This window comes from Pseudorasbora parva, chromosome 10 (assembly GCF_024679245.1).
Source record: "Pseudorasbora parva isolate DD20220531a chromosome 10, ASM2467924v1, whole genome shotgun sequence".
NCBI lineage: Eukaryota > Metazoa > Chordata > Actinopteri > Cypriniformes > Gobionidae > Pseudorasbora > Pseudorasbora parva.
The window spans coordinates 5544463-5570515 of record NC_090181.1 but is presented as its reverse complement, the minus strand read 5'-3'; the positions used below and the strand labels follow the sequence as shown (position 1 = coordinate 5570515).

At 35.7% G+C, this 26053-nt stretch overlaps 2 protein-coding genes across 4 annotated transcripts in view; one reads left to right on the top strand and one right to left on the bottom strand.

The window, feature by feature from the left end:
* rbks (ribokinase) overlaps positions 1–19897 on the bottom strand; it is a 48463-nt gene extending 28566 nt beyond the window's left edge. The window contains exons 1-6 of one of the 3 annotated variants that reach the window (XM_067454963.1): positions 19817–19897; positions 17223–17281; positions 7220–7364; positions 6581–6644; positions 4670–4732; positions 3260–3424 (exon numbers count right to left, since the gene is read on the bottom strand). In XM_067454963.1, the coding sequence (XP_067311064.1) occupies positions 3260–3424; positions 4670–4732; positions 6581–6644; positions 7220–7364; positions 17223–17278 (493 nt within the window). In that variant the 5' untranslated portion in view covers positions 17279–17281; positions 19817–19897. The remainder of the gene's footprint in view (positions 1–3259; positions 3425–4669; positions 4733–6580; positions 6645–7219; positions 7365–17222; positions 17282–19816) is intronic. The other 2 variants (XM_067454965.1, XM_067454962.1) reach the window with 2 other exon arrangements.
* A 173-nt stretch (positions 19898–20070) lies between these two features.
* Positions 20071–26053, top strand: part of babam2 (BRISC and BRCA1 A complex member 2) — a 125772-nt gene continuing 119789 nt past the window's right edge. Inside the window, exons 1-3 of the mRNA XM_067454949.1 lie at positions 20071–20178; positions 21529–21665; positions 23513–23589. Of these exons, the coding sequence (XP_067311050.1) occupies positions 21529–21665; positions 23513–23589 (214 nt within the window). The 5' untranslated portion in view covers positions 20071–20178. The remainder of the gene's footprint in view (positions 20179–21528; positions 21666–23512; positions 23590–26053) is intronic.

The window sequence follows — 26053 nt, the reverse complement described above, 5'->3', positions numbered from 1 at the left end:
GGTATTACACTATAAATGTGGTTTATGAGGACATATCAAATGTCCTCATATTTCAAATAGCTTAAAAAACATACTAAATTATGTTTTTTGAGAAAGTAAAAATGCAGAATGTTTCCTGTGATGGGTAGGTTTAGGGGCAGGGGCAGTGTAAGGGGATAGAAAATACGGTTTGTACGGTATAAAAACCATTACGCCTATGAAGAGTCCCTGTAAACCACATAGACCAACATGTGTGTGTGTGTGTCCTTGTTGGAGCTTTGCTGTCTGATGACAGAAATGTATTTTTCTGGGTGAACTGTCTCTTTAATCAAAGTGAGAGTTTTAGGAAGCCTCTAGTTTCCTCGAGTGATCTAGAGAGAAATCAATATGCACTTGTGAAGTGGACAACGTAATATGGAAGAGGAGGGAAATAACAAGGGAAAATAAACCGCGATACTAACGAGTGCATGAGATGAATGAATGAGTCATGCGAAACCTCACGCTTCAGAGATGCTTTAAAAAGCTCCAAATGAAAAACAACAGAAACACAAGTTGAATGTGAGCTAAATTCACACTAGAGTGATCAAACGCAGATCTAAAGTATGAAATTACACATTAGCTACATATCAGCTTTGAAGTTAACCGAAATGAACTACAGTTGAGGAGAGAGTCAAAGCTAGATGGCCCTTATATTCATTTATTTATGAAACGTGGTTAGGAAAACAGTTCTCGGATTCTTCTCCAGTGAGCCTGTGGGGGTGGCATGTGCGTAATCCAAGCCTTGAGCTCCGGCTAAGTGCTATTTGCGCACGTCATTGTCTGATGAATTCATCCCAAGTGATAGGCGCATAATCTGGGCTAATGGCCTGTCTCTTAACACTTAATATGGCCCGCTAACGGGCTAAACAGCATGTATCTGGGAAGTTCTGAGGTGGTGAATGTGAATATCGGGGTGTGTTGGGGAGGGGGGGTATCCATCTGTGTCATCCATCTGTGGAATAAGCTCGTTGAATCATTGTGCATCTCCCTGACAAGGATACACGGCGTCTCTGATCAGCGGGGACCTGAACATACAAGGTGCTAATGATATCTGAGACACAGCCGGTTGTGTTATTTTCCACAGGAGGGCAAAGTCGTGCTTTACTCTCACCAATCATTGGGTACAAGAAGCTAAAAATAGTTTGTAGAAAGTGGGAGTGAAAAGGAAATAAACTATTGTTGATGAACGATTATGCTAGCACTCCATTTGGCGATTATACAAAGATAGGAACTCAACAGTGTGGCACAACAAGTCATTTTATGAAAGGCCGTAGTCAAGGGGAAGACCAAGTAAAGATCCTTTGAAACAATAGCCAGGTAATAGCCAATAAATATATTCAAGGATTTTTGTGCAAAAAAAAGTTTAGCGCATCAAAATGTTTACCGATATAGCTGACGGAAATGACGACACAATCTTTTTCCGTATAAATTCTATGTCGATCCATCAAATGTCACGAAAAACTTGTTCGGAAAGAATTTTTGTCGAAAAAAAGGGCTTTACCACAAATTTGAATTAGCCTATACAACATCCGCGTTTGTGGCGTGCTCCCGTTAAAGAGCCATTTCTCTGTAGTTCAAAGTCGCATTAAATCCATTATATTAATAGTATTAAAATGTATATTCAATTATTTTATTACTCTTGGTCATTGGTCATTCATCTTTATTTTTTGTAATTTTGTCTAATACATCAAATCTATATCTAATAAAAGTTCATCAGAAAAATATGCCTAATAGCTAACTGCATATAGCTAACATTGATCTAAATATAGACTTTATAACAAAGTACAAAAACATGACACTTGATAATACAATTATTTTAAGTATAAAATGTAATAATATAGAATAAAGTTATGTTTCAAAATGGATGAGGAAAATATAGTGCCTTAAAAATCTCTGCAGCTCGTGAAAAATGAAAATGTGATGTCTGCCAAATGAAGGAAGGCTATTGCAGTTTCCAATACAGACGAAAAGAAAGGTAAAAAAATAAACAAAATTACGCCTGTATCTGAATAAATAAAAAGAATGCCGTAAAATGACGATTTCATGGGCGGGATCTGGCATCTTGACAAAGGAAACTCACAAACATGACACTGGTTAATTATATACAATACAAAAGAGTTTATTAATATCTAATATAACTGTATCTCAAACAAATCAGAAAAAAATAAGATAAGCTCCAAAAAGCTCTATGAATTTTAGATTTATATCGGCAGCTCTATAGACAATTTAAAAAAGATAAACATATGGCTACACAAATAAAAAGTTTAGGTTACAGCTGCATCTGTCTCTGAGAGAGAAAAACACCTAGCGATTTTATGTTTTTGATCGATTTGATGTTATTGAAACCCAGAATTAATCATTTATTTGGTTTGAAGGATCAAACACATGCATTCTCGGCCACGTCAAACCACGTCTGGCTTAACTGCAGTTTTGTGACACAACAATGCATTTTTTTAGGGATGACGTCATTACACACACCATTTTATCGGTGGCGGTGAGTCAATTGGATGACAGCTTTATATGTTCCCTTTGCTGATTACAAAAAATACTTGGATAGAAACTTGGCTAATTAAAGGTCCCGTTTTTTGCGATTCCATCTTTCAAACTTTAGTTAGTGTGTAATGTTGCTGTTAGAGCATAAATAATACCTGTAAAATTATAAAGCTCAAAGTTCAATGCCAAGCGAGATATTTTATTTAACAGAAGTTTCAAAGCCTACAGCGAACGGCCGGTTTGGACTACAGCAGGAAGTGCAGGGATGTAATGACGTCACTAGAACCGCTTGTTGACTAACCCTCAGCCCACAAGAACACGCAAAATAGGGGCCGTGGTCTCGTTGCTCTCCCACGTGGAGACGTGCGCGCATTCAGTGCTTGCATCGCCCCGTTATGGTAAGAGGCGGGACCTTTCCGGACAAAGTGCGCTAAGCTGCTGTCCAATCACAACACGGGAAGCGCTGGCCCAATCAGAACTCGTTACGTGTTTCTGAAGGAGAGACTTCATAGAACAAGGAAATCATCAGGCCGTTTTTAGGACAGAGCAAACAGCGCTGTACAGATAAGTCAATTGTGTGAAAAATACAGTTGTTTTTTTTACACGCGAAACATGAACTCATGTTATATTGCACACTGTAAACATAATCAAAGCTTCAAAAACACGCGAAGCACGGGACCTTTAAGAACAGGAATTGAGGTGAGACAGTCAAGTACATTGAGATATGAAGCAAAGATGCGTGACTGACCGTGGTTCTGTTTGGCCATTCTCAAGGCCTGCAGTGATGCATCTGGGTTGATCTCAAGCTGGCAAACAAGCACCTTGGCATTTATTATGGCAGACTGTGCCCGCTGTAGCTCCTCTTGCCCCAGAAGCATATTAGCACCAGCCACAATCACTATGGCATTCTCCCCTGGCAATACAATATGTGAACACAAGATGCTTATAAACCTTTAAGGAAACATTGCTGTTAATTAGACTAAAATGTATTTACAAATTCACATTTTCAAAGAATGCATTAATGTACGTAATTAAAGGTCACATCATAGGAATATACAGACTCTAAAAACTATTCAGACATATCAGGCATAATGATCACCTTCCTAATATTGTGTCGGTCCCCTTTTTGCTTCCAAAACAGCAAAAAACTTGGAGCACTTTTGATAGATACTGACCACTGCAGACCGGGAACAGCCCACAAGAGCTGCAGTTTTGGAGATGCTCTGACCCAGTCGTCTAGCGGTCACAATTTGGCTCTTGTTAAACTTACTCAAATCCTTACGCTTGCCCATTTTTCCTGCTTCTAACAGATCAACTTTGAGGACAAAATGTTCACTTGCTGCCTAATATATCCCACCCACTAACAGGTGCAGTGATGAAGATATAATCTGTGTTATTCACTTCACTTGTCAGTGGTCATAATGTTATGCCTGATTAGTTTAAGTCACACTTAAAAATATATGAATGCCATTGGATATTAAACTAAGTTGTGATGGACTAAAATGACCTTGGGAACTTTTTTTCTGTCTGAACATGTTTTCATCTAATGCAATGAAATTTGTGCATTTTTATGTGTGGTTTAAGTCTACAGATATGTTTTAGGGCCATGGATATGGGAGACGAATTACACACCCAGAAATGTACGAAATTCTTATTGCACAACAATCAGACAGACACAAATGAAGAGCTGGCATAAGTGTTCAAAATAACCACTCTGCAGCGTCAGGAGATATTATCAGTGTTTTCCTCATTTCAGCTTCCTTGTAAGCTTGCGAGATAGCCGTTCAAATTCACATCGCTGTGATATTCACACAGGAAGCTGGGACACTGAAAGTAGGTTGTTATGGTGATCATGACGCCAATCAGAGCCCTTCCTGTAGTGCCACAAGGCATAGCTGGATCACTAAACCATGACATTTACAATGCAGCAGGCCTTACATTCAGAGGCAGGCTGGTTATGTCACCTTTAAGTCTGAGTAGTGCTACATTAAACTGGGTCTAAAATTACCCTGTGTAGGCGAGATGGACACAGTTAGAGAGCTTCTCACCCATTTATGTCTCATTCAGAAGAGTACTTAGCGGTGTTTATGATATTTTCGGGGCTTTTAAAACTCTGGGGTGCAGCAAGGCTCGGTACTCGGACCAATTAAAATTTTACCTGTGTCATTTACGATGATAGAGGCAGCTCCAGTCGCAGCATTTTCAGTCTGTTCCACATAGGCTAAAAGAGAGAGGGGGGTGGGGGGTAACCTAAATAGCTAACAGTAAACAAAACTGACCTGAACAAATCCTTATATAATCTTTTACAGTGTTTATACATTATGATAATAGAGGCAGTACATATGCATACTTACAAACAGTGTTGGGGAAGCTATTATAAAATTGCAGAATTTTGTAATAGCAAAATTTTAGCTTGCCAAATAAGCTTGCTGATAATAATAAAGAAATATCAATTAACAGATAAACAACAGTTTAAATACACTCTATTGCCAAAAGTTTCGGGACGCCTACCTTTACATTCACATGAACTTTAATGACATCCCATTGTTAATCCGTAGGGTTTAATATGGAGTCGTCCCACCCGTTGCAGCTCTAACAGCTTCAGCTCTTCTGGGAAGGCTTTCCTCAAGGTTTAGGAGTGTGTTTATGGTAATTTTGGATGATTCTTCTAGAAGCGCATTGGTGAGGTCAGGCACTGATGTTGGTCGAGAAGGCCTGGCTCTCAGTCTCTGCTCTAATTCATCCCAAAGCTGTTCTATGCCCAAACTGTTCCCACAAAGTTGGGAGCATGAAATTGTCCCAAATGTCTTGGTATGCTGAAGCATTAAGGCCGTGTGTCCACCAAAGCGTTTTTAGCCAGCAGAAAGCGCTAGGCACTCAGCTGAAAACGCCTCGCTGTGAGCGCTTGAGAGCGTTTTGGCAGGCAGCGGTTTTTTTTCTTTAGTTGAGACTCTTTGCTTGTTATTATACGGAAAATCCGCGGAAGTCTTACTAATTTCACAGGTAGCTTGTTTCTGTATTGATTCTATATAAAACTGCAGATCCAATGTAAAGTATTTGCGCTGGCTTTTAAATCATTTTGCTCCGTTATTATTGCTTGTTTTTTTCTGATGACGACACGCAGAATGTGGCAGTTGGTCTGTGTTGTGTTTGTCCCGCCCCTCCTCCACTGTGATTGGACGGCTGGGTGAAGAGTGACAGTGATGAGTGCTGCGTTTTACTCAAAGCTGAACATTCTTCAACTCTCGGCGACCAGTTAAAAACGCTGAGCGCTCAGCGCGTGAGCGTGAAATACTCGCTCAGCGCCTCGTTGCGTTCCAGGCGTTCTAAAAACGCGGCGCTCTCATTGAAAAACGCCAGCCAGCAGCGTGAAAAATCACTTTGGTGGACACACGGCCTAAGAGCTGTTATAACAGTTGACCGTAGAATATTTAGTAGTGAGGATATTTCACAAATTGACTTTTTGCACAGATGGCAACCTATCACGGTACCATGCTTAAATTCACTGACCTCCTAAAAGCGATCCATTCTTTCACTAATGTCTGTAGAAGCGTCTGCATGCCTAGTGCTTGATTTATACACCTGTGGCCATGGAGTGATTGAACACCTGAACTCAATGATTTAGAGGGGTGTCCCAATACTTTTTGGCAATATAGTGTAAGTAACACAGTTTATCAATCCAGCACAAAATGTAATAAGCTAAACTACAATTTACTAGTAAAATATAAATAAGCTAAATAAGGTACAGTATATTTTGAATCATGCCATTTTTGTATTACAAAATGTACTACAGGGCATTTCAGGAACACAAATAAACTGCAAAATATGTTCATATTTTGTATTTGTTCTTCCTTTGCAGATCTGTTTGTTCTGACAGCATAATCAATATCTGATATATCTACATCGGCTGCTACAGTAATAATGACTTGATAAGAATAGCTGTCATCATAGAGGACGTAACAAAATTAATCCTTACGAATGATTCATATTATGAACATAGAATTTTAAATGAGTAAAAAAAAACATTTTATGATTTTTATCAGATGTGAAAGCACTGTTTGGCCATTACCAGTCGATATGCCATTATTTTTGAAATTTTGAATGTAGTCGTTCCCAAAAACGTCTCTGCCGACCTGAGGAGAAAAAGCAACCAAAGATGAAAAGCAGAACTTGAGATGATATATTTTCAAACTGACCGGCCAAAGTTCTGCATTGCTATATCAGGCCAAGCCTTCCAGATATAGCATCCCCAAACAAACGCCTCCGCTCTACAAATGCAACTTTAATCTCCCCCTCTCTCTCTTTCTCCTCCTCTCTATGAGACATTCAATGTTGAGGTAGAGGGCAAAAGGGTTCCTTTTTTCCCAGCTGGGTCTGCTTTTATCCCACACTGGTAAAGACATGCCAAGGATGGGGTCCTAAGCCCCAGAAGCGGAGACCCTTCACTACCTGGCCTTCTGTCTTTGAAGTGTGATCTCTCTTTGAATGTTTCTGAAAGCATAGGAGTCTATTTTTACACACTGCATACGCTTCGGTATTGATTGGGGTCTTTGCACTGACAAAATGAAGAGCTTTATTACTTGGTTAGGTTCTTTTCTGCGGTTAAATGCTGAAATACATGAATTGCTCCGGTCTCAACCTAAACTTTTTGGTGTCTATGTGTACTTCAGGCTATGTTTAGTTATTTAGGATGTTGAGAAAAGCAGACCGTATTGGGTACCTTGCACACCATGGCAGTCTTGGCCCCCATTCGTGCAGCTTGGACACACTGATTGGCCCCTTTACCACCAAAACCAATAAAGAACTTGTGTCCGTGTATCGTCTCTCCAGCCTTGGGAAGTCGAGGTGCCTGACTAACAGAAAGACATATGGGACTAGGCTATAAAAATTAACAGAGAAAATTAAAGCATGCATCATAAAGTTACTCAATTACGAGTCAAAAGTATCTAGTCAAGAATTGACTTGAGGAAAGGTAAAAAAGTATCCGAATTTAATTCAATTTACTCTCATGTTAATCTTAAGTACCTACTTAGTAGTATTGTATCCTTCATATCTCAAGGGTAGATGCATTTTGATCGATCAGATCAAAAATAGACGAGGCAGACACATTCCCATTTACACCTGGTGTTTGAATCCGTCTCTTTTGTCCACTTTCAACCACTTCTGTCCTGATTTCTTTGAGAGGAGTCTATGGGTGGGTAAATGTATGGGCTTTTTCAGATCTTTCAATCTAATGGACAAAATAAACTCCTGCAATTTACAAGATCTCACCTGGAGATGAGGGAAAAACATACAGAGCGGATCAGCTTTCACTTCTGCTCTGACAGCCGCAAGACCAGCCGAACACTGCGTGTGTGTGTTAGAAATCAGGAATGGTGAGAGAACATTGTGCTTTGTACGTTTTAGTCTTTAAACTAAACTTGGGTCTTCAGCTGACAAATTTTAAATCCCGTCTGGCTAGCGCTTGTCCCGTAATGTTTATGTATTAGGTCAGTAGACGGTCTTTAGTGGCTGTTCGATGAACGTCTACACTACAAAAGCAATCCGGTTGAATGCCTTTTCCTCTACCTCTGGAAGTGGTCGAAAGTGGACAAGCTCAAAACATGTTAGACCCTGTTTACACCTGTATTTAGCACATTCATCGACCAAAAAGCTTTTTAATACCAGGTGTAAACAGGGCCTTAGTGTTTTTGTCTATATAATGAAAATCAATGGGGTCCAATTATAACTGTTGAAAAGAAAGCCATCCACCCAAAAGTAGTACATACAAGTAAAAAGAAAATTATTGAAATTCATAGAAATTTTAAGGAGATTATCCCTAATTTGGATACACAAGCAACCCATTCAGTTGTCTTAATTTTAAAGCAATTAATGAATTAATGCTTTGTGAGGGTTCTTTGTATCACTATACACTTTGTTTTCAGAGAAATGACAGATGGTCCATTCAATCAGTTCTAAAAACTCCATATTGTTTGAATGAAAGGGACCTTTACTGGAAACACGCTTGTGAGCTGTAAATGAAAATAATATGACATGACATCCTGAGCCCTTCTAAATCTAAGGCAGGTGCCCTGAACTCCCTAAAAAGCTAATTGCCGCGCTGCTTAGTGCGTGACATTTCAGAGCGGGGTCCATCAGCCTTTCACCCGAGCAGAACTAGCAGCTATTACTCATTCTATTGAACAACAGAAGAAAAACTCAATCCCAGACATCTAGTTACGGTCTGGCCTCAATCCAAGTCTCCAGGAGCCCATGTTTATGTGACGGCAGAATGAGCCGATAAAGTTGTTTTTCACATGTGTGTTGATGGTGTGGTTAAGAGAGGGAATATTACAGGAAGTCAATGCGGACTAACAAAGATCCTGCCAAGATTTCAGTAAAGTGAGCGGTAAGTGAAGTTGTTGTTTATGAGGTTTTTGATGAACTGTGGGAAAATGTGTTGATAAAGAAAAAATGCTTAAAATGAAGATTATGCTTAAAGCGACTACAAGGCATATTTCTCACACATTTTCAAATCTTAACTGAATTTTGCATGAGATTTAATTGAGTATAAATGATAAATAATGAAAGTAAATAATAGTAAATAAATGAAGACGGTTCAGTAAAACACTACTATTGCACAAGTAATAACTTCACGTGCTACTATTTTAAACAATGCTGCAATGATCTGCATTGAAAGGCATATTTGCATAGATTCAACTGTACAACCAAAAGGAATTTGGATCAAATCCATATAAGGCAAGCCATTTCACTTGGCGGCCATCTTTGAAACGCCCCTCGAGTCATTTCAGTCGTGCAAGCGCAGCTCCAGATAATAATAATAAATAATATAGAAAAAAAATGTAACTTCTACCTGAGCAAGTTAGTTCAGACAAGAATTCTATATTAGTACTCAGTTTAAGCTTAAAATCAAAGTGTAAACATCAATGTTATATAAAATTAAGAAAAAACTACTTTGTGATACTCGTGTTCCCATCATGCACTGGGAAATGTATAATTAATAAGGTTGCATTTTTCACTGTTTTCTAGCTGTATTTAAACTGTTTCATCATTGCTTTTGTTGTTTGGTTTAGTAATTTGCTATTTTGAGAAATCTGGAGTTCATTTTCTTTACTTTTCTTTACCATTATTGTGTATTATGGACCAAGTATTGAGATTGGGTACTGTATTACTTTTATTGTGTAGATATATCTACTGAATTATTTAGATATTCTAAGCAAGTCATACACTTTAAAATCATGGTTTAATTTACAATAGTGTTTGAGTAAAATGTACTTGAAACCAATTTATAGTTACTTATTTTCTTTGTTTATTTTACTTAAAGGTCCCGTTCTTCGCGTGTTTTCGAAGCTTTGATTATGTTTACAGTGTGCAATATAACATGAGTTCATGTTTAGCGTGTAAAAAAACACAGTATTTTTCACACAATTGACTTATCTGTACAGCGCTGTTTCCTCTGTCCTAAAAACGGCCTGAAGATTTCCTTGTTCTATGAAGTCTCTCCTTCAGAAACACGTAACGAGTTCTGATTGGGCCAGCGCTTCCCGTGTTGTGATTGGACAGCAGCTTAGCGCACTTTGCCCGGAAAGGTCCCGCCTCTTACCATAACGGGGAGATGCAAGCACTGAATGCGCGCACGTCTCCACGTGGGAGAGTAACGAGACCACGCCCCCTATTTTGCGTGTTCTTGTGGGCTGAGGGTTAGTCAACAAGCGGTTCTAGTGACGTCATTACATCCCTGCACTTCCTGCTGTAGTCCAAACCGGCCGTTCGCTGTAGGCTTTGAAAGGGAACTTCTGTTAAATAAAATATCTCGCTTGGCATTGAACTTTGAGCTTTATTATTGTACAGGTATTATTTATGCTCCAACAGCAACATTACACACTAACTAAAGTTTGAAAGATGGAATCGTGAAGAACGGGACCTTTAACTTCGTGCAAGTAAACCATATGTGAAATTTACTTTTAAAAATCAGTGTGCAAAAACTTTTTTAATGGAGAAAGATCAAATTCTCCAAAGCTGTTCACCAAGCTTATGAATAAATTTCATATTCGAAATCAACAATGAAATCTGACAACAACTGTGTCATAAATGATGTTTTTAAAACTCAAATCATGAAAAACAAAACAAAAATATTTAGGAACCAATAGGCGATTGGCTCTTTTATTCAAAAAGGCGGGCCTTACTCTGCCATATTGTGCGATGCACTTTCAGCCCATGAGTGCGCCATCTTTCCATGTCTACAGTCTTTAGTGTGGATGCTTTATTTTACAACTTCTACGCTTGTTGACCGAGTCATTGTCTGTGTCGCAGGTTACAGGCAGACAGGCCTCACCTCAACTCCTCGCTCACATTTCCTCTGTTGTTTTATGAGTAATACTCATTCTCTCACAAACCCAGCGCTGACACAAATGCTGTGACTTTGCTGTGCCAAGAGGAAACACAACAGGTGTTCTGTGACATAGGCTGTGGGTTAAGCAGATGTTTACCACTTTATAAAGGCAGCACCTAAAGCAGCCTGCATGAGTAACAGTATGTGCTATTGTACACTGTGGTCTATGGGGCAATAAAGCAACAGCTATTTGCTTCTAACAATACATTGATTCTTTATTAATAATAACAGGCACTTTTATTTTTCTTGTAGCATTTTCAGTGATGGTTATATTTTCAGTAATGGTTTAATTCAATATGGTTTAATTAAAACATTTAATTATTGTACATGCAGAGGCTATTTCGTTTAATTTATCCATGGCACATTCATCTTGATTTTGAAGTAATGTTGTCCAATGACTAGCTTTGGAATATCATGTAAATACCATGTTATATGAATATAGTGATTAAGCACCAAAATAAGATTACTTTAAGGGAAGACATTACAGGCAAAAGAAACCATAGTGGTTTTCAGGAATTGGTCAATTTTGAAGTTCTGGGCTATTTTGCGTTCATAATTTGCCTTCCAAAGCATCCAAAATGCACATTTAAGTGTATATTTGATCAGATTTGATCTATTCGTGTCTGTATAGATTTCTTTTACAGTGCTGTTTTCTCAAAATGAGTATTTTCTCATGCTCTGAGACACAAATCTCCACTTCAGTTGCACTTAAATGCAGCAAACTTTCCAGTTTTATTCATGTCTAAAATTTTTGACAGTGGGGTTTGTTAATATATCACTCACAATACATATTTAACATTTTATTCAGTTTTTTTTTCTTCTGAAATCTGTGCTGTACGTTTTTCGCAAATGTGTTTAATTAGTGCCTAATTTGCATATTTAAAACAACATTTCAGAACACATTTCTTAGGTTTTCTTTCTTATAAGCATACATATTACTAGGATATTGACTGTTTATTAGTACTTAAAGCACATATTAATATGCCTTATTCTGCATGACAATATTCTTAACTTAACCTAAACGCTACAACAGTGTCCTTAATGACTATTAATAAGCAGAAAATGTGTCAAAAGTCAAAATCAAAAGTCATAGTTAATAGTGAATATGTGTTCCCTGTAGTAAAGTGTTCCCATTAAAATGTCTACCTAAATACTTCATGCTTGCAAAAAGATATAAAAGTGAAGGAGAAACAGAAATACTAAATTATGGGTAGCACTTTATTTTACAGCCCTGCTCCACATATTATGCACTTGTAACATGAAATGACTATGAAATATGAAATAGCTATGTGCCAACCCTGAACCTACCCCTAAACCTAACTTTAACCCATGCAGTTACTTTATATTATCAGTACTTCCTTAGGTGAGTACACTGTAAATACATGTAGTGTAAAAGTGCAACCAAACTATGAATGCCGCAGCACTAAAAGAAAAGCACCATAGTAATAGCCTAACTTTTTTTAGTGCATGTTATTCTTTAAAATACCATGAAATGATCATATAGTCATCATTTAGTGCTATGATATTTATCAAAGTCATATCGCATTATCAATAATGTTGCAAAAAAGGCCCCGACTGAACCATAAAGTGCCTGAATTTGCATGAATATATGAGACCCCAGACAGGAGTATGCAGAATGACTGACTGACTCTAAAGAAGGCAAACCAATGGGTTCAAACTGTAATCAGCAGGTGGCACTGTCTGGCTTCATCATACACACACAAACACACACACACACACACTAATGTTCCGCACGAGAAGTGCTTCAAAGTGTCTGATTCCGTTCGACTGACACAAACACAAGCCACATCGAAAACTGGATTTTACACTTCAAAGCCAAGCATAGCACTTTGATGGGTGAAATGTGTCAGCCATCCTCCAAAAAAACAAACACACTTCCTATCAGAACTATTGCCTAATTGATGCAATCTCTTCTGTTCAAAGGCCAACATTGATGACTGGATTTGTAAATGGTTACGTATGAGCAATTGGAATTTTTTTTTTCCCCCTATAAGGGGTAGTTTGTTGTGACCAATAAGTCTTAGGGTATGACAGAGCAAGAAATGAATATGATTTAGTTATTTATAGAAAGGAAAAGTTTGTCTCTGGATAACATAGCTCTTTGAGAAACGAACACCTAACCTGAAATGATTCAAATCTGGCATATCTTGTCCTGCCCCAGTTGTGGATATGAATGATACCTCAAATAAAGTTTGGCAATCTGACTTTTGTTTAAAAGATATTTGGGGTCAGTAAGAAATCATTACTATTATGCAGAAAGGATACATAAAATTGACCAAAAACTATTTTAATTAAATTACGTTCATTTGAACTTTCTATTCATCAAAGAATCCTAAAAAAATAAATGTATCGTGGATTCGACAAAATCATTAATTAAGCAGCACAACTGTTTAGCATTTATAATAATAAGAACCTAAGTGAAAAATGAATATACTAAAATGTATTTGCAATACATTTACTTTATGCTATGTATACAAATAGAATTACATTCACTTCATATAAATGCCCTGCAATTGTACTTTTAGTGTGAAAACCGGTATACTTAAAGTCTGCTAAATTGAAACAACACATTTTGTACTTAATGTACTTACCAGAAATATTGCTAAGGATAAACTCTTAAGATTGTGTTTAAGTGGAACTATTGCAAGTATACTTTAAATATCTTGATATACACAGATCGTATTATACTTATTACTTGCTAATAGTGATATTACAATACATTTAGGCTTAATATTAAGGAATGTGCATTGTGCAATAAAGATGTACTCCACATAAAGTTTAATTATATCCGTAAGTCTCAAGTGATATGGCGGTAAATTTGGATTTGTAGTAGGCTATATGTTAAAAATATTTTACAAAAAAGATGTTATTATCCACAAGACAAAAAAGTAGCTGAATTTATAAAAATGACCCGGTTCAAAAGTGTACATATATTATTTATTAGCCATATTTTTCATATCTGAACCCTCTACAGCAGTGACTGTATGATTAAGAGATCATCTTTTCACACTTAAGATGATTGAGGGACTCAAACACAACTAGTAAAAGAGTTTAAAACATTCACTGATGCTGCTCCAGAAGGAAACGCAGCACATTAAGAGCCGGGGGTGAAAACTTTTGAACAGGATGAAGATGTCCAAATATTTCTTATTTTGTTTAAATATAATTGTTTTTCATTCAGTACTGCCCTTCAGAAAGCAACAGAAGATACTCACATGTTTCCCTGAAGATAAATTAAGTCCAATTTACCCTGATCTGCAAATTCAACAAGTTTTCACACCCTGGCTCTTAATGCATTGACCCACAGTATTCGGAATCAAGGGTTCATAAACTTTTGCACAGGGTCATTTTAATAAATTCAGCTATTGTTTTGTCTTGTCTTGTATATTTAAACATCTAAAATATCTTATTCAGGACAGCACTAAATAAAAAAATAACATGCATTTTGTATGAACCCTCTTATTTTGTTAAAATTATTCACAGATTCTGCAAGAGGTGTGTAAACTTTTGAGCAAGACTGAACTTAGTATGAAATAAATGTATTTTAAAATCATTTTGGTATATGTATTTTTTTTTTTTTTTAATAGGGAAATGTTACCTAAACATTAAATCATCATATTAGAATGATTTCTAAAGGATAATGTGACAATGAAGACTGGAGTAATAATGCTGAAAATTCAAAACTTTGATAACAGGAAAAAATTACACTGTAAACATAAAAATGCAAGGTGAGAGTTTACTACCAGTCTGCACAGCGGCAAAAGGTTACACCGTATTCCAGTCAAAAGGTGCACCTGTGCTGAAAATACTGCAGACAGTATGACTAGGACACACTTGACGCTGGGAACAAAAAAACTGCCGGTGGCAAATGTGACCAACGAGCAGTGAATCAGTTCCCCGGGGAAAGATTAATAATAGACAGAGCTGGCAGAACAGAAGGCAGTTCCCCAATCTGCCTTTGTTGGACCTTTCTTTGGTTCCTGCTGGACGGACTAATTCCTTTCAGAGTTATTTTAAAATCTTAAAGTCTGCCTTCTGCAAGTGGAATATGTTCCACAAGCACAGCGACGATGAGTGTGATAGTTTGTCACATGAGCATGAAATCATCCTTTAGTGTGATATATGAGAGCTCAGCTTTAAGATAATAATAGAGGGCAGATTTGTTTTGCTATACAATGAGCAAAGCCAGCATGAAATCGAATGTGGGCAGTCGTTGGGCATCAATGATCTGATTGCATATATTTACTAAATAAAAATTAATTTCTCATAAAGCTCTTTCGGCATCAGAAATGTATTAAGGTGTTATTAATGATTGTCTTCTATTTTTTAAAGGCATGGAAATGATTTTGGTAACACTTTACCTAATTAAAGCCTTTATGTATAATGTATTATAAAGGTATTCATGTTATAATGCATTATATAGTTTAATCATTCATTATAAATAATTGTAACTGAAGTTAAATGGATTATAATATTTGAAGATTCCTGGTTATCTGAAAATAGTTGTTTGTCATGTGTTTTAACTTTCTAAAGGCGCAACATAAGTATTATGTTTTATCACGTGATCGTGAATGTTTTATAATGCATTATAAGGTGCATTAGATGGCACAATTAATGCATTAAAATGATTTTAAAATGCATTATACATGAGGGCTTAAACCCTCTGGTGGTCTTCAGGCATTATTTTCGGCTTTGTTTTTTTAGACTGTTTTACTTCATCAGAATGGTAAAGGTTGGTAGTTGCTATGTGGACACAAAAATTAATCATGGACTTGGTTTAAAAAAGATAAAATTGCTTTAAAAAAATGGCCGCATTGGAAATAAATGAGAGATGAATTTCATCTAGTGGACTTTTTTGGTACTGCACCCAAACAAATTCTTACTGAAAGCTAATTTTTTTTAGACTGCTTAAACCCAGCCTGATCCACTGGTGATTTGATTTCGCTCTGCAACTCAGTCTGGAAACCTGTACATTCATATCTACTGCTTCTGTTACACTTTTACGGGAAACAATCACAGCTTATCCACCTGGCGCGCTATTGGCGGGTTTAGCACGATGACAGATAGCGAAGCGATGGGCCGCTGCCTGTTGATCACGCCTCTTGTGGTCTGATTGGTTGAAGGACTATCCAATTGCATACAGAGTCATTCAAATAATGCTCGTTGATCACAGCTCTTGTGCAGTAGAAAATACAGAGCAGACTCCCCAGACCAATGGTCTTAAATTGAGCTTGATCTGGTGATAGCCAGACAACATTTTTTTTTAGATAACTTCAAATTTGGAATACAACTTGTTTAGATGTATGGGTTTGATTTCCTCATTGTTTTAGATTTGAAAATATATATTTCATATAATTGAATAAAAATAGTATTTTTGTGCATTTTTCATAACAATAAACATAAAATTCTGTAACTTGTTTTAAATCCACTTTTTAAAACAACAATAATCTTTTAAGCGCCGTCTTTAAAAAGAGACTAAACTTAAGTCTGCGCTCTAAAGCATTTAAGATTTACGACCGTTTAAGCTGGACGTGTCATTTTCAGGTCTATGCTCAAAAAGTGAATAAATGGAGTAAAACTGCCATAAATAAAATTCAGTACCATAAAATTAAAAAATACAACATATTAAATAAAAAATACCATTATTGAACTTAAATATAGTACATTCATTTGATTGAAATAAAAATCTTTTATTTTTTACCGTCATGCAAAGACCACCAAAGGGTAAAGTACAATTTTACCATTATTTTCATGTAATGAAGGCATATTTTTTTCAGTAACCACATGTAGCATATGTTAAATTATTTGAAATAAATTATTTAAAACGTATCTGAAAAATGGTTGTTGCATATAATGTCAACTCGAATGTACTTGTAAATCATACAAAATATCATAATTCAACAAATGCTCTCTAGAACAGTCTCCAAAATGGGTCCAACCCTTAAAAAGACATTTTTGTACCTTAAGAGGTACATATTGCATATTGATACTTTGGAGTAGCAATATATACTCTTTTAGGGATGGAAAAGGTTCAAAAATACAAAAGGTACCCCTAAAGATGTCGTTTTTCAAATGTTTTGATTGTTTTTGAGAGTGAATGCATGATTCAGGTACAGTACGAACATATGGATCTCTATTTTTCACTGTCACTGTAGATTTTAATGCAACCTCTGCTTTTTTTCCATCAGAAAAGATGAATGCATTACAAAGGCATTTTTCCACCCCGCATTTTAAACACGTGGCACATGTGTGCCCCGGGCCAGGTTCACTACGACACTGAAATCCTTTGATGACTTACCTTACTAAGTCGGTCATACAAGATCCCACCACTACAACACTCACGTCTGCAGGCATGACCTGATAACATCAATAATAATAAAAACAACAACTGCATTTAGACTGAATATCAAAATACTACAACATCAGATTATTTGACATTATTTACATTCATTTCTAATGAGATTTTTGGAGAGCAACAATTAAATGCTTTAATATTGGTAGTTATGCTCCACATTGCACATGCCAACTCTAATGTGGATGATTATTTCAGGACTGGATCATGTGATTGACAACAAGCATGGAAATCCTTCATTAATTCAATCCCTTGCGTGTAGGCAACGTATGTGAATAGTCGAGTGTTAATCTGCTCAAATCTCCCAGCAGGCCTCGGGGGACTGTAAAAGCCTGCCGCTGGCTGAGGAACAGCCTACATTTTCTCAAAATAACTGAAGTCCAGGCTGCATTTTCTGCATACTTTGATTCAAATCATTCTTAATGGATTGAATAGCTTCAAGTGTTTTGCTGTTTAGGCCTGAGACTTAGATATGATCCTCTCTGCACGATAAAACGAACAAAGAGAGTCACATGTGAAATAAATAATTTAATTATTTATTATTAGGTATGTATTTATTATTACATGGTTGTCTGAAGAGCATGGAAATAACGTGCACATATCAAATTCACCCGGAATAATTTGTCAATTTGACAAAATATAAGACATAAATTCATTCAGGTTTGGAACAACTTGAGGGTGATTAAACGATGACTGAATGTTCATTTTTGGGTGAACTGTCCCTTTAAGAAATGTATTATATTTACAATCAGAGACATTGTGTGAAAATGTTTTTAAAAAACTGTTTATCTAGGCTGTTTAGCTGTGGGCAGTGTCTGTGTCTAATAATAATTATAATTGATAATTATTAATTAATCTAATAATAATTAATTCTACTAAACTCTTCTATTAAAGGCACAATATGTAGTTTCTTTTGCCGCTAGAGGTACTATTCAATAACAAAAACGTAGCTTGATTGAGTGCGGATTCATGGGAGATGTTGTCTTCACCTCTACAGACAGTGGAAAAGAATCGGGTGGCGAGACTCACGCAGAAATGAACGTTACTGTAGTATAAAGCAGGGTGGGGCTGAAAGCCGCTGGAGAGGAACAAGGCCGCTGGAGTGATGGCTAATGAGAGACAAGTGCAGCCAAGCGGCAACCTCCCCGAGTTTCTCGTAAAGCCAATACTGAAGTGACTGCAATTCATCAACTGGCCACTAGACAGGCCCCAGAAGGGAGCAGAATCTCATTGAGCCCCATGTTAAAATGTTTACAACAGAAAAAACATATTTACAGTCTGGTACAAATTGTGGTTTTGGTCTATATGGCTAATTTTGCCCTTCATGACAACTGTGAGGGGGTGAATTTGTTTTAAAACTCATTCACTTACATTATATAAAGCCTTAAAAGTTCTGCATAATTAAGGGCGTGGCCACTTTGAGTGACAGGTGGATTGCCGTTTGTCATCACGTCACCTCAGCTCCACCCATGTCCCACCTCTTTGCCCAATTTCAGGAGTGACGTGTGGTGACACGCTGCCAAGATGGCAACGGCCGACTTTAGGCTTCAAAAACACTTTAAAAAACTACGGGTGATACTACGTCCATATTTATTTACAGTTTATTTACAGCTCGACAGCAGTGGAGCTTTTATTCTCCAACAAATGGCACTTCCACTTTTTACGCTCATGTGTATCATATGTGAGGTAATGCAGTGCTATTTTATCATATCAGATACATTTGAGTGTGTTGAAAGTTATGTTATAACGTTACTCTGTGTGCTCGCAGCCGTGGCTGCTATGAGACACTTGTACACTGCAGTAAACTAGATCAATATTAGAATATCATATTAATAAATGTTGGATGTCTTATGTTGCCATATGACAGTGTTCATTTTAGAACATATTGTATGACGAAAATAATTAGTTTCCTGTCGATGAATGTATCCAAACAGAAGCTCACCTGTTTAATAAAACACATAATATATTAAAGCATCTTTAACGTTTCCATGGTTTCTACAAAATAAAACTGGAACTCGAGGGTAAAGTGGGTCCTCCTGATACTTTAAATTGTTGTAATTTTACCCCTGGCATGACCTACTTTATTTTACATATTCCTATGTATGCTGTTTTCTACTTGTTTTGAGTTGTATATACATTTTTTGTTTACATTTTTTCGCATAAAAAAAAAAGTCTGTCCAGATTTCCAGAACATTCTTGGAAACATTTGGATAATGTAAGTACACAAATCTTACATATTGTGCCTTTAACTCTACTGCTGTTATCTGCTAATATCTGCTGTGGAACAAAAATATTTCTCAAGATGTAAACAAAACAGATAATTGAAGATTATTGCAGTGTTTTACAATAAAATCCGTTTTCTTCTTGAAAATGTCTCGATTAATAAAACGTGTTGCTAATTCTTTGTTATTAGCAATTTTGAGTGTATGTTTTTCAGTGTGGGATATACTTGATTAATCATCTCATTCATGCAACATCAAATTAAATATTAAAAATCAAATTGAAATAATTTGGTACATAGTAATATTTTGCATTTTTACCTACTTGACCACTGAGCACGATATCTAATCTGCACTTTGTACTCACGTCTGTCTTGACAGCACATAAACACATGTACCGAGACAGAAGCCCTTTTGAGCTGTCCCTGTATTCTCCTGTCTGTAAAATTGAAGATTTTATTATTTCAAACGAGCCGACGCATTGTTATCAAGTATAAAATACAGCTATATCTAATAAAGTATACTACTGAATAAATACATTATTTATTCACGTAGTCATTCAGTAAAGTCGTGGTAAAACGATCAGGCATCATCCATAAACATCCACAAACAAATCTCAATAATTACAGCGGAAGTGGGGAATGAATTCATACTCAAAATCTGTGCTACATTACATTTAAAAGGTACTGAAAAGGCATTTACTATTTACGAACATGTATTTTTATCGAAACGACTTATCTGATAAAGAAAGAAGCATAACTAGGCTTAAATAGTGTTCATAGGGCAGGGTTAGCATGTTAGCAGTCTGCTAGCAATTCCAAAGCAAACTAAATAACAAACTAATTCAAATCAAACTACACACCGAACAGAAATTCTTCGATTCATTCATCCACATCTGTTGTGATAGTGTTTTGTTGTTTTGTGTGTCAGTGCAGCTGCTCGACGGTATTAGTTATAATGTCATGTGTTTATAATATGTTACAGATAATAATGTGTATATCAACTGAATATGACGATTTTTATTTACGTTTTCTGTCTAAACAAGATGTATTTATTTTATACTGTGAAAATCCACTCATTAATTAGTGTCAACATGGACAATAGAGCCTGTCCTGTGAAACATTGTGAGAAAATTATATTTGATATCATGTTATCTAGTCCAATGACATTTATAACATTTTCAGGGTTTCTGCATGTCTTAAAAAGGTTTTTTTTATACAAATGAAGTATTCAACTGTCTTGTATCTGGACTTTAAAGTGCACTCAAACCTCTTTTTAGTTGTAATAGAGTCCCATTGCATTCACATTAGTGGTTTTAGGAAGTATAGTAATATAATATTATTAATAGCATTAATATCCCTAAAGGCCTGTTCACATCAAGAAAGATTACTATATTAATGTCCACACCAACTCACAATAATGTTTATTCAAAGTACACACTTCAGTATTGTCGTTTGCCGCTTTAAATGCTTGATCTCTTTAAAGCAGGATGGATTATAATTGGCTGTCAATGATTTTATCATTGATCAGCTGGGGGAAAAAAGTTATATCGATGTATCGTTTCACTTTGCAATTATTGTAATAGGTGTGGTGTGAGTAGACTCTTCTATTCTTTTATATTTAAAATGATCTTTAGAACTTTATTGTTATCGTTATGGTTATTTTCCTTGGTGTGAATAGGCCTTAAGATGGTAATATATAGTAATATGATTTCGATCAATATGGCATAAAACACAACATTAGAGATTTTTTATGTTATAATTATTAGAGGAGATTATTTTTGGTTTATGATACTGACAGGACAGAATAGATCAGGGCTGGGCAACTCTGGCCCTGAGGGTACATCTCCATCCCTGATGAAAATTTCCTGCCTGTCCTCTTTTCTAGTAATCCTGAACACCTTCATTAGTTTTAGTCAGGTTAGCTTGATCACAGTTGGATCTAAACTTGGATCGTGAGGGCCAGAGGTTCTCATTAATAAACACTGATGATGAATGAACATTTAAATTTCTGTATTTTCATTGTTTTGGAAGATGAACAGTCTCTCTCCAGAGGTGGCTCTGAGCCGGATTTCTCCCGAGCTGAGGCCTTTACTCTGCACTGTGGTGCGCAATGGACGGGTCGGGTTAGACTCATCTGGCTGCCTCCGCATCACTGACCTCAAGAGTGGGTGAGTGTTAGGTCAAATGCACAAAAAAGGGATAAGTTTTGGGGAACAATGTCTTTGCTGATGTATATGACTAATATTGTGACCTAAAAATATAGCTACTTTTGAATTAAAATCTTAATGCGTAATTATAATTCCAGAAAGCTGAGGGGACTTTTCAGAACTGATCCATCAGGAGCTTTCCATAAAACTCTTCTTCTTCAAATATATCGAGTTTCAAAATAATATCAAGACTTTTTGTAAAAATAATTACAGTGCAGAAAAAGCGATTGGCTGTAATTTCCCATCCCTTGCAGAGCTTTACAGTTCAGGGCTTTTTGCAAACCCTTTTCATGATGGCCTTAATTCGAATACATTCAAATATTAACTATATTCACAACTATACTAACTATTTATTATAATTCGTTTTTATTTGGCTTCTTAGTTTCATGTATCATGAGGTGAGTCCGACTTAACCTGGACATGCGGGCCAATCAGTGCATGATAAATGCAATGCATTCTGGATATAGAAAGTTTGCCAATCACCTCTGGCATCAAGTGACGAGAAGAGCCGCCTGGGTCAGATGCTGCAGTTGCCCCAGATCGACTGCATGTGCTCTAATGATCACACAGCTGTTTCACGATTGGCCAGTTTTCATCAAATCAGCATAGTAGAATCATTTCTGAAGGATCATGTGACACTGAAGACTGGCGTAATGATGCTAAAAAAAATCAGCTTTGAATCACAGAAATAAATTGCATTTTAAAATATATATTAAAATAGAAAAAAGTTATTTTAAATTGTAAAAATATTTCACAATAATACTGTTTTGGCTGTATTGCTGATCAAATAAATGTAGCCTTGGTAAGATTAAGAGACTACTTTCAAAAACATTAAAAAAGTAATATTTCCAAACTCTTGACTTGTAGTATTAGCAACCTTTTAATACCTTATCAAAATACAAGAAATATGAGATCTAGTCAGATGAATCTTCATTTTACTAAAACTAGAATTAAATCAAAGGATGATGGGGCCTTCCCTGTGGCAGCTCCACACTTATGGACATTAAATCTTCCCCATGGGTGAATGCTTTTAAGTCTAGTTTGAAGTCCTATGTTTTTAGTATGGCTTTTAGTATAGGCTTTTAACTGATTAGAGTAAAGGGGTTTTAATATTGTATTGTGTGACCGTATATAATTACTTTTGTTGTATTAACTATGCTGGAAAGCACTTTGGTCAAAGGCTGTTGTTTTAAATGTCACCTTTGGCTTGGCTTGCTCAGTTGGGGACACTAAAATTATGATCCAAGTTATTCAACTAAATATGCAAATGAAATTTATGAATTAGGTTTTATTTAATTCTATAAACTATAATACAGATCTGCCAACATTGTCGCTATATGATAAATTAAAATAAGCTGATAACATCACTGTTTTCTCCAGAATGACTGTACAGCCAAATCTAATTTTGTTGCAGTATTATCCTGTTTAACACTGTGAAGCTGCTTTGACACAATCGCGATTGTAAAAGCGCTATATAAATAAAGTTGATTGATTGATTGATTGATCGAATGTGCTAAAGAAATAACATTTCTATTGTATTTTGTTGTAATATTTCACAATATTACAGCTTGATTATCAAATAAATGCAGCCTTGTTGAGCATTACATATTTTATTTTTTCAAAGAAGAAGGAATGCCTATATTTATTCCTAACATTTGACTGGTAGTGTAAATGTACTTCACATGTACTAATGAATAAAAATGGAAATCTTCAGGAGGGCGTATTGAACACTGTGTAGTGCTCAAAATCATGCCCAGTTATCAAAGTGTCTGACCATTGTTTTTATATTTCTCTTTTTTTCTCTTTAGCTGCACATCATTAATCCCTGGTCCTTGCTGTGACAGATTTAAACTTCATATTCCATATGCTGGAGAGACTCTCAAATGTAAGTAGGTGTTCTCTTCAAGAGTATGAACAAATATGAATTTATATATATGAAATAGTGGTTTGCAATAGTGACATGTCACTGCAGCATAGAAAGTTCTTGCCTGACATGCTGAAATAGTGTTTATTTAATGTATGGCCCTTAATAATGTGTGGTGATGCATTATTGATTTATTGGATTTAACCTCAGTTAAATCAAAATCATGTTGTTGTTTGTTTTATACTTATTGCCTACAGAAAACTGTAGAAAGGATTGGAATGTGAAATACAGTAGAGGGCAAAACATTGCGTTAGCTTTTGTTTGGCTTGCCTGACATGTTCTTATAATCTTCAGCTCTGGAATTTGCCATCAAAGTGCTATGACGTGATTGATTAAAACCTTATTAAAGCTGAGGTGATATTTTGTGTTTAATGAGCAGAGTGTATTTGAGTTCATGAGAATCATGTTAGTAATGTAATATCTTGTTCTTGCTAAGGCAGACATCACTATCGTTTATGCTTTAATGAATAGTATGACATTTCTTTCATTATATATTCACATATACTCACCCACATACTGTTTGACCCTAGCACTTCAGAAGAAGATATTTAGAATATTTTTTGAAGAATGTTTCAATATATATATATATATTATTTTTTTTTTTTAATTAATAAATTTTATATATATATATATATATATATATATATATATATATATATATATATATATATATATATATATATATATATATATATATATATATATATATATATATATATATATATATATATATATATATATATATATATATATATATATATATATATAAATATAAAATTTCTTTATTATTATTTTCATGTCCAAAAGGACATGAGATGAATCCATACATACAGGGTTTTTATCAGGGATGCACACTGTAAAAAAAAAAATCCCTGTAGATTTTACAGTAAAAAAAACGGCAGCTGTGGTTGCCAGAACTTAACTGTAAAAAATATGGCAGCAACATTTTGTTTTACAGATTTAAGTTAAATTTACAGTAAATAACGATTTCATTAACTGAGACAATGTTAAATGACCAAACTATTGAAGTACTCTGTTATGTAACCCCAATCACAGTGGTGATGAGTCACATGATGAATCAAAGCTCATCACAAACAGCTTTTAGGAGGATAATACTACATATAGAAGGTGCACAGTGTCATTCACACAAATACTAAACACCATCATGGTAACACACATGAAATTTAAAAAATACAATAAGCATTCATTTAACAACATTAATTTTGTAACATAAAACCCTAATGTACATAACTGATTAGAAAAAAAACTAAGAACATTTTAAAATAAGACTTCTCAGAGAATTCTGGTCAATTTACGTTTTTTTACTGTAAATTACACAATGACACAAAAACAAGTGTTACACTTTTACTGTATTATTCACCAAATATAGTACGGAAACTTTCTGTTAACAGTTAACTGTTTTTATCCATAGCATTTTTAACAGTATTTTACTCTTAAAATCACAATACAATACTTTTTTTTACAGTGTACAATTTGGGTTTAAAACGTAATTAATAAGTTTTACCCAGTGGTTGGGTTTGTGCATATTTGACCCAACATGGGTTGAAACAACCCAGCATATTTTAGAGTGTGCAATATAATCTATTACAAAATAAAGGAGGCAAGTTTGGGTCTTAATTTTCCCATAAACTGGCAGAACTACTTTCTTTAAAGGGTTGTGCAATGCAGCACGTTACCGAAATTAACATTTTGTGAATGTTAGGTCAATAAAATGTTTTACTCAGATTCTTCAAGACTTCGTAATGGCGGCGCACTGAGCACAAATCTTTTGATTTGGAAACAAGCTTCTGAGAAGAGCTTTTAGAGGTTTTGTCTGAAATGCTTTCAAGTACCACAGCGCAGTGATGTTTAATGAGGTTGGATAGTAATTATAACTTGGCAATGATCTTAATTGGGAGTTCCTGTTATAGCTCTGAGTCATGAGACACTCAAACACTCAAGCAGTTTTTCACGGAGGCCACATATGAACAAATTTCTCAGAGCTGGAGTTGATCATGTAGTCTGGCAGTGAGCAATTGAGGTTGCTCAGTGAAGCTCTCTTCCTTTTTGGAAGTTTATGGCTATCGACTTACTCGTTATATTGTATTTTAATTGCAGAAGAATTATTAGAAACCCGATGGGTTGGTTAATGAAGAAGTTTGGATGTTGGTCCTTTTTTGGGGGCATTGGTACATGCGTGAGGCAGTGCTTTTAATTGTGCACTTCCAGAGTGTAATGTAACAATTTTTGCATTAGTGGCCTTTACTGAAGGTCAGAGCTTAAGTGCAAATTAAAAAGGAAAATCAAATTTAGTACAAAAATGGAGGCATAGTTGAACAACACACACTCTTAACACTGTCTCACAGTTAACCACAATAAATCATAGTAATCAATATTTGAATTAATGCTCAGCCGTTCAAGAAAT